The sequence below is a fragment of the Esox lucius genome, chromosome 2 (genome assembly GCF_011004845.1).
Source record: "Esox lucius isolate fEsoLuc1 chromosome 2, fEsoLuc1.pri, whole genome shotgun sequence".
NCBI classification, from domain to species: domain Eukaryota; kingdom Metazoa; phylum Chordata; class Actinopteri; order Esociformes; family Esocidae; genus Esox; species Esox lucius.
In genome coordinates, this window is record NC_047570.1 from 9,513,904 (window position 1) to 9,523,554 (window position 9,651).

The 9,651-nt window shown below is 37.4% G+C and overlaps 1 protein-coding gene across 1 annotated transcript; it reads right to left on the minus strand.

The window, feature by feature from the left end:
- Positions 1-2,377: 2,377 nt before the first annotated feature.
- c2h16orf87 (chromosome 2 C16orf87 homolog) lies at positions 2,378-8,578 on the minus strand. Its single transcript, XM_010897758.4, has 4 exons — positions 8,255-8,578; positions 7,225-7,321; positions 3,708-3,887; positions 2,378-3,224 (listed from the first exon to the last, which is right to left on the minus strand). Exons 1-4 carry the CDS (start codon positions 8,432-8,434, stop codon positions 3,106-3,108), a joined length of 576 nt encoding a protein of 191 aa, XP_010896060.1. The 5' UTR covers positions 8,435-8,578; the 3' UTR covers positions 2,378-3,105.
- Positions 8,579-9,651: the final 1,073 nt, after the last annotated feature.

Here is a 9,651-nt window from a genome sequence, read left to right on the forward strand (position 1 = left end):
GCAATTGCAGACGTTTAAAAAATGTTTTGTTGAACACAGTTTTTTAAATGAGGGTCTATTTCTGTATGTGTTAGGCTACTGTATGTCAATGGACCAGAGTATTAGTGAGAAAGTCAAAAAGGGATATACATCACATTGGGTTTTTTTTTTTCTTCTCAAGCTACCTACCTGGATTCAACCTATCAGAAAGATTACATACATAAAAACAGAATAAATGTAATTGTAGAATGGGGATCTATTCATTTCTTACTGATATGCAATTATTCCTTTCCAATAGGAAGAGTGGACATTGAGTTTGGTACCAGAACAATTTTGTCAAGCACTACTGACATGCAAGGATTGTGTTATATAAATGTTCACGTTTTTTAGGTCATGAACTAATAACAATTTGTCATATATGCCTAATGTAGGGAGTATTTTATGCTGATGAAATTGTCTTTAGATTTTGTCCAAATATACACCTTGTATCTCATGTTAGATTGGAATGTAGCTGATCGAAACTAAGAATTTACTTCCTGTTTATGAGATCAAACGAGATCACACTACACTGATCAAATGCTATGAACGATGATACAACTTTCTCCTCCCACGCACACTGTGGTGATTAGTACTGTTCCCTTCAATATTTCCTGTTAGATATGAAGCCAGGAATCAGAGTATTCCATCCCCCTGGGACATGTGATAATAAGGCATGGTATTCCGGATGACTGGGCTTGTCATAGTTCACGGTCCTGGCCAGCCTGACTTTGGGTGTTCATTTCAGCTCAAATACCAGGCATGTAGACATGATCCATCGGCAAACTGTCTTACAATCATCATGGAACTTTCTTGCGATGAAGTACATCACACCAGAATGGATGCTGACCCTCTCAGAAATGTGCTCGTCAGGTAGAGTCCCTTATCCCTCAACTCTCAACAGATCCTTATACGCTCTGCCTGCCAAAATGATTTCTGTCGGCAGCCAGTTCTTATTTCAGTCATGTCCTAAAAGTCACAGAGCTTAGTAACTTTCTCAGAAAATCTCATTAACAGTTTTAGTATTTAGAGATGTGGTTGACTAATGTCTTTTGTTGTGCTTGAAGAGAGCAGATGGGTGAATAATTTTTTTCGATGAGTCCCAATGTGGAAGTTGCAGCCTATCTTGTGTGGTTTTGCGTTACAGCCGGCGGATTACTCAACCATCTTATGTATTTTATGGTTTTGTTGCGCAAGGGGGTAAATACAATTTCTGTTAGGTCAGCCAATGCATGTAATCCCCATGAATTATAACAATGCACCTTGGGTAATGCACAGCCATAGTGCCAGTGTCCTACTTTTACATGTGACTTTCGCAACCTATATAAATATTAGTTGAACACTAAGATATGAAAAGCTAGCACTACTGTCTTTAGCTAACATTCCAATCGTTCCCACTCATTTTCTTTGGCAGATTTTAGGCAAATCTGGAGAACAGGAAATGGAATGTAAGCATAAGAGACGTCATCCAGGCTAGTGAAAAGCAGTTTATATAACCAGGTAATCATGACCAGGTAATCATCTGAATGTTTAAAACATCTTAAAGATCTTAATTGTATCACCTAAATGGACAGGTATTCCTATGAACCGGCATAGTCAGAAGAGGACTGACCAGCTATCGGAGCCTGTCTCTTCTCAAGGTTTCTTCTTAGTTTGCTTAAAGGAGTTCTTCACAATGTGGGGTCAACATTTTTCAATGGAACTCTCAAATGACATTTGAATTCTCACACTTTCTTAAGTTTCCTCCTATATTTAAAGCACAGCCTTTTGTTTTTATTCACATCCATTTCTCATAGGCCTACTCATAGGCCTACATACTGCCTCTTTCAGTTCAATTTCTGACAAACATCTCTCAAAAACAAAGATGTCAACACCAGATAAACAGAGCACCCTTCTCTTAACCCAATTTTCAAACTACCTTGTTTAACATACAGTAGTCAAACCCGGACACAGGGTATGATGCAAAGCATGTTTCTGCACGTGCACTTACATGTACGTGCATACACAAAATGAAGTCTAATAATGAGGTCACGAAAGTGAAAATGTCTTCAAATGGATTACCATGTGAGGTAGAGATCTGTTGAGAGTTCAATGGAAACTGGGCCGCTTTCCAGGTGGATGAACCAGTAATGACAGGGCCTTTCCTTGTGGAGGCAGAGCAAAGCTGAAGGAACGGCAGCAGCAGCTGTCTCCAGGGGAAATGAGCAGGTTACAAACAGATGTCTCAGGGGCCCAGGAACCCAGGCTATCCCCTGTAGCCGGCTGCCTGGCAACGAATGGAGATGACAGGCTGGGTTAACACCCCCCCCCCCCCCAACCTGCGGCAAAATTTCCATTAAAGTGAAAAATCCGACAGTCGTGGTTGAGATTTATTCATTTTAATGACAAAACAAGTCGCGTTTAAATAGATTTGCTTTTAACAATTATGTTATTGTCAAGAGCGAATATTACATACTGTCACCAATATAATATACTGTCACCAATAATGAAACATAAGATGAAATAATCTTAATTAAATTAAGGTTGTACACAGGCATCATAAATAGAAATGTACAAGGCCTCCTCCCAAAGTCCAAAGCATGATACAAAATATATTGAACATCATGTTCCAATGGCATTTTGATTTACAAATAAACAGCTTATACTAGCCTTACAAGTCAATTCTGTCATAGAAGCCAGTTACAATGCTAGGATGGCCCTCCAAACTTCAACAAATGTAAGCCCTTTTAAATTATTATTAATTTTCATTCATTACTGACTGCTTGGATTCCTGGATGACAGGGTGATGAATCCTAATCCATATTTTATACATTTATATTTATATATATAAAAAATGTCAGACTTCCTATACCCCCCAATTCCAATGGCTATAGAATCTCTAAAGTTGGTTCCAACTTTTCTTCTTGAGCAGACAAAGGGCCAGAATCTCCATGTTTTCCAAAATGTCCGAAGGTCTTAGCCCAATGCGAAAGGGAGTTCTTTGGATCAGAGGTCATGCCCTGCTAGACACACTGTGGTGGGCACCTGTAGGTCTCTCCAAAGTAACAATCTGAGGTTTCACATGTTAATCCCTCACAGCATTCATCCGGCCTACAGAATCAGCCTTTGGCCCAGGATCTTTCGGTTGATCTCGGCCAATGCCACTGAAAACACAAATGCTTTCTCGTCCGAGAGGTTGGCGTAGATATCAACTTCTTTCTCAATTTTTTCTGCTCAGAAAAACAAAGGAAAATGAAATCAACATCTCTGGTTAATAGGGAAATCAAATTGAAAAACAAATCACATGCTTCTGGCAACAATAACCTTGTGCAACATATTAACGAAATGTCTGTCTTCTACAGAAGAGGAAGAAAAAAGACATGTGTCCTTAAAATTCAGCCACTACGGCGCAGGCGGAGGTAGAGATGCCATGTTTTATTCATGGTTGAGAGGAGAGAGCAACCGGCTCTGTAAATCATTCATCCAAACACAAAGCCCCCAGCGCTGTCCCAATACTTCATTAATCAACAGCCTCCACTCCTGTGGCTAGGAAATACTGGAAGGTTTCTTCTAACCTCTCGTTATAAAACAAATAAACTTAGCATGAAAAAATTAAACTGAAAATACACTTTTAAAGCACTAGAACAGCATGATATGTCATAAATCTACAATGAATTGTCATTACTGACTGAGGCTTTTTATTGTTTGGTTACCTTTCTCCTCCTCCTGCTTTTTAAGCCCAACTGTCTTTGGCCTGCCCCGCCCTCTCCGTATCGGATCCGATTGGCTGTTGGAGCGGCATCGCCTTCGGTTCTCCATATCATTGGTTGATGGAGAATTGATCTTCTCTCTGCGAATTCTTTCTGTTCTCCTCCTTTTTGCTTCCAACTTGTCTAACCAGACCAGATAATAGGATTTAAGATAATATCAACGAAATAAATACACTTTCATAAGGCACTCCTTCAAATATCAAACACACATCGCCCGTCGTAGTGATAAATTCTCTCAAGCTAAACACTCCCTTTTAAAGAGGCACTCCAGTCTCCTTTTCATCTCATCCAAAGATTTAATTAACCAAAATATATCTTAATAGGTGGTCCAGGTAAGTTATGACAAAACACAAGTGAGTGGGTGGGTGGACGGGAGGGGCTTTCCTCTTTGTTCTCTATTGGTTGTGTGTGTGTGCTTAACTGTTATGTTAGTGGTATGTTAACCGTTATGTTAGCTGGTCAATAGCAACAGCTCCAAAATCACCAGAGGGCATCTTCAAATGTTGACTACAGAAACTTTTTTGAGAAGGCTATGGGTATTAAACATCTCAAACCTCTTCTTCCAACAAATCACTGTCTATAAATAATAATTTTCTCTCATGTTCCATGCAATTCCACCCAAAGGAAAAAGCTTGCAATTCTTTATTTGCAATACCATTTCATATCCACCTTCCTATGTGCGTAATTTCCTCCAATGCAGTTTTAGTAAATGAATCAGAGGAGTGTTCTTTTAAACAAAACAGGAAGTAGGCTTGTACTGTATTTCACAGGGACTTTCTGTCTAGTGGCCTTTTAAAAGAAAGTTAAAGTGGCACTCCGGTCTCCTTTTCACCTCATTTAACACATTATTTACTTAACAAAAGGCATCTCTCAGTATCAGGTACAGGTATGTCATGACATGGCACCAGTGTGTGGAAATTTTTGTGTGTGTGGCGGGGGCAGGCTTTCCTCTTTTGTTCTCTATTACTCCTCTATTCCTCAAGCAAGGGGGGAGAACGATGAAATCCCAAACTCCCATTAGACCAACATGTTGAAGTGTGCAGTCAAATATATTTTGTAAAAACGGATTTGTTTACTCTTTAGGGTGTGCACTGTTCTGAATTTATACATGGGATATCTCTTTTAAACTTTTAGTTTCCCCATGTACTGCTACTCACTGGAAAAAAGTGAGTAATCAGGTTTGAAAATGATCCAAAGGACAGTTTAAATATTGTTGCAAATGGACAAACATGTTGTTCCATAAAAGGCAACTTCATAGCCAACCAGCATTACTCAGCAATAACAAAAATATATTAACATTTTGTTGGATAGTTCTTCAGAAAATACATAATAATTGTATATAGCAATACAGTTGGTGTTCATTTGTATTATGTGTTAAATGTCTGGAATAGGTCTGATAAAATATTTCCACATTAACCACATTTCTGCTGTGTACAGTAAAAAGGCAACCAGAAACTCCCAGGAATGTATCAACTTATCAACAGCCTGCCCAAACAGGCTTTGTCTTCAAACTGGCAATATTTGCATGAACATGAGGCATTACAAATTATATTGGGATAAAGCAACTTTACTGCATGCTATTACATAAATGCTATACATAATTTACTAAATAATTATTACATCATTCCTGCTACTGTTGTATATTTTACTTTAATTTTGCATTGTCGAGCAGGAACTTGTAAGAATGTGTAGTTTGCCTTTGGTATGACATGCAGAATGAACACAAAAATGTGAAACATCACCCTTTTCCAAAGGTAAATTAAGATTTTTTTAAGAACAGCTAATACTTTCAAATGCCACCGGAAAATAACACAGGCTTGGGAGAAAATTTCCACTAAGGACTCGAGAGTAAGTAAAAATGGCATTTACCCTGAGAAAAAAAAATACTTTATAAGAAAATCTCTGTTGTATCAGACTGTCTTGAATTAACAAATGAAACTCTAAAGTAAAACACCAGAGAAATGACAATGATGAACGCCTAAAACATCAATAAATATCACATGGCTGTAATTCAAAACCCCTGAGTTTTTAAAAGGAAACAGTGTTCTCATCCTTCAAGATATATATTAAGACCTCAAAGTTCATTTGGTATCATATCAAACTAATTAAATTGTATCAGAAATCAAGAGAGGGTGTGAGTAATTTTACTCCAAAACTGTCAAATACTTAGTGTATAATAATAACACAGTTGTCACAAAGGCAGATTGTGTTTAACATTCCATTCACAACTGGAGGCACTGTGGTAGTCTTTACACAAGGGTTTCACCCAGGAAAATCATTTAAAGAGCTCTACCCTACAAATGTTGTATCATAATTTGATCATCTTGTTCTTGCACAAAATCAAAACTTGCAGTGTGTTTAAAAAACATCAGACATTTGTAATTTCCACTGTCAAGTGTCAGGCTGCATTTGTCCTACATAACAATGTATCAGCCTCTAAAAAAGGTAATGAATTATAATCTACATAACTCAAATTATGATACAGCATCTACAGTATAAATTTAGAACTCAATCTTCTAAAACCAAAACAACATCAATGTAGTCATTTATGTTTTGTTCTCATTGTATGAGGTTAAAAAAATCTGTTTTGCTTAAATATCAGTTAATAAAGTAACACTAAGCTATTTCAAGTTTTTGTAAATTACATGCTCAATCAACTGCTTAAAATAATTAATAAAATGGCACTGCATCTTAAAACTGTCTACCTGGAGGGAGAGATATATCTGTGGGCAGATAGTAACACATTGATGACATGCACCCTGAACAGCCCTCCCTGGAATAAAACAATGAGCCAGTAATCTGCTAGTACCAGCTTAATCTGCATACTCAGATACACAGCCAGGCTCCAGTGGTCTCTATCTATCTAACACTTTCTACATTTGACAAGATCAATGAAAAATCAGCTGGCCTTTCATGGGTTATATAACAACTGTCTATTCAATTTTTTCTTACTGGCCTTACAGAAATGGCTAAATCAAATCTTGTTAGATCTTTCTGCTGACTATTTTATGCCCAACAGACTGATCTAGCCCTGTAGCTAAATGTTCTAACTTTTGAGGTCTAAACTACAGGCTGCTTTATGCCACTGCAGAAGCCTACAACTGTGTGAACAAGCTTTTCAGTGAGGAGTAGGAGATCCCATCCCCCCACCTCTTGCACTAGGCTACTCACTCAAGCAAACAGCTATTTAAACCAGCCACCACTGCACCACTCAAACATTATGCTCTTATCCAGCTAACTGTAAACTGAACTCCATTAGCCCACAACCAACAATGACTACAACAATTAATTAGCTAATTCTATGTGATTGCAAACTCGTATACAGTCATATATTAATCAGTGTATGTTTTACAGAATAATAAACTAAACACCTAGGTTAATAAACAATGTGACATTGAGTGTATGCAGAAGGGATCAAATAAGAAAATATTCTCATTTGGCTCCTTCATTGTGAATTTACCTATAGCTGGTGGTGATCTCTCATTCAGTTTGGCATTTAGAAGCTTTCGACTAATGAATACATAGCCACAGGGACAAGACTTGCAAGCAACTGGAATCTAAAAGAAAACGGGAGGAGCATGGTTAATATTAAATAAACCTCAACATTGTAGCAACTGTGTTGATGAGGTATGGGCTATGACGTGGTAGAATAAATAGTCTAAAGTTGTTTCGAATTTTTGTTTGTAATAGTTAAACAAGGGCGTAGCCAGTGTAAACACCCTATAGTAACTGTACTGACCAACAGAGTGATTTTAGAGTACTGTTCTTTGTAGCCTAATATTTCATGAATAAGTCCTTGACGCAATCTGGCAGACTCGTACCACATTTTGGACACGTGCCGACAACAGTGGTGACAATAAAATGTTGTAATAAATAAACCCCCCATTTCCATCCAGAAAACTATTACATTTCGTCGACACATTCTTTGTGTAAGCAAATAAATTAATCTATGCAGTTTAGAGAAATAATATCAGGAAACCATCTAGCGATATTCAATGTCGCCATTTGGAATAAGCTGATTTTCTTTGATCAGTTACTTTCACAAAATAGCAAATGTCAGCATATATAAGACCTATATATAATTTATAATAATAATATTTCCAGCAATACTGTTAAGGCTATATGATTTGCGAGGTCCGATTACGATGATAAACCGGTGTCATTTAGGTAAGTGTATCAAACATAAGGAAACGTCTAGCTACATTTGGCGAGCAATAACATTCCGACTCTTTAATCGTATCAACGTGTCGTTGTCAGGAATGCCTTGCTGTAATTCAGTTACATTGTAACATAGTCTTTGACAAAATAATTTTACATTAAATTACTGTCCTGATTATTTTCCAAAATACAGGCTAGAGAAGGCTATGTTTCTGCAGAACCTGAATCCATAGGCTACCACAAGGGACTTCAGCAGACGACTAATGCGAGGAAAACAACATGATCTCTAATTAAGTTAAAATATATAAAAATGAATATCTATAGAATCTCACCTGTTGGTCGCACTCAGGACATGATTTGGTAGCCATTTTTACTTTCTTAGGTTTATTCACCGACATATTATGTTTCCGTATCCGATGATTATTTTCTAAATGTCCTACTTCAACGCTTAGTCTCGCCGTAAAACTTCTTTCTGCAATACATGAACTGCAGCTGATCTTGCTCAGACACATAAACCGACATCAATCACACCAAAGCACTGACCATGCGCATTCAGGTCAATGCGAGAGTTTCTTTTACGACTGCTACGTTAGGTTAATGAGAGAGTAGCTGAGTACACTCAACTCCACTGAGAGACCTCATTATGTTTTTTCCTATACAATGACATAGGGCATGCGCGCAGCCTTGCCTAAAAACAGTAGGCCAATGGCTAGAGCAATACAGCAGACTATAGAATTTCGAGCTTTGATAATGCCTGCATTTTTATCCTCTAAACTGAGCATGCGTTTCTCTCCCAATAGGCGTTTCACATGGTCGAAGAACAACTGAGTTACATAAATCAAAGGCATATAGCTAGCAGAATGTACATTCATGTGAATGCTATTTGTACTTCACGAGGGGACACATGCTGACCTTTTCAATTCTATTTACTTAATTTGTTTTGAGTTGCTCATGATTACATGAAAATGCTGTTCTTAATTTTGTACATTGCATGTTTTTCTCCATGTGCCTCCATATTCAGAATGTGCCTTTATGATGAAAATTAAAGATAGATGGTAATATATAAAATCCTTTGTGTGTAAACCGCAAGCATTTATGGTACACATGGCTACCATCCCCCATACAAGGCACCAGAGTCTGACAGAAAGTTTGTTCTGTATTCAGCGAGATACAGGGTTAATAAAGGAAAAGCCTAAGTATACAGTGAAGGGGAGGAGTTATGTAAACAGTATCGTTTATTCAAGGATCATATATATTTGTTAGAAACAAATTCAAGATGAGTGTAGGAAAAAATATACATATTTGTTTGACCAAAGAATGTATGCATATCGAAAGTCACCTATAGTTTTCATCATCAATTTACACTTTATCCTCTTCACCTAATTCCAAAAGGTATTAAAGATTATGTGCATGTATTTATTATTTATTATGATACCCATCAACCCTGCCTGAAAGGGAATTTACTCTTTTTTTTTGCTCTTGACAGTTTTGAGTTGGTGTAAGATTAGAATGAATGTGTTATGATCTCACATCTCGGACAGACATTCCAGTCATTTCCTTACTCTCGTATCCTTTGTACTGAAATGGGCATGCTCATTCATAAGCTTGCATCAGCCCTTCTCCATACATATTTATGATGAGAAGGGCAAAGAAACAGTTGTCATTTTCCAAGTTACCAATTCACCCTATCTGTTGACGTTTGACAGCAGTCATTATTTGCTAACTGCTA

Bases quoted from the DNA above. Each gene is read 5' to 3' on its own strand.
- c2h16orf87 (XM_010897758.4), bottom strand. From the start codon at position 8,434: ATGTGTCTGAGCAAGATCAGCTGCAGTTCATGTATTGCAGAAAGAAGT. The intron at 3,888-7,224 runs GTAAATTCACAA...TGGTCTGGTTAG, and splicing joins GAGATCACCACCAGCTATAG to ACAAGTTGGAAGCAAAAAGG. The intron at 3,225-3,707 runs GTAACCAAACAA...TTTTCTGAGCAG, and splicing joins AAAGCAGGAGGAGGAGAAAG to AAAAAATTGAGAAAGAAGTT.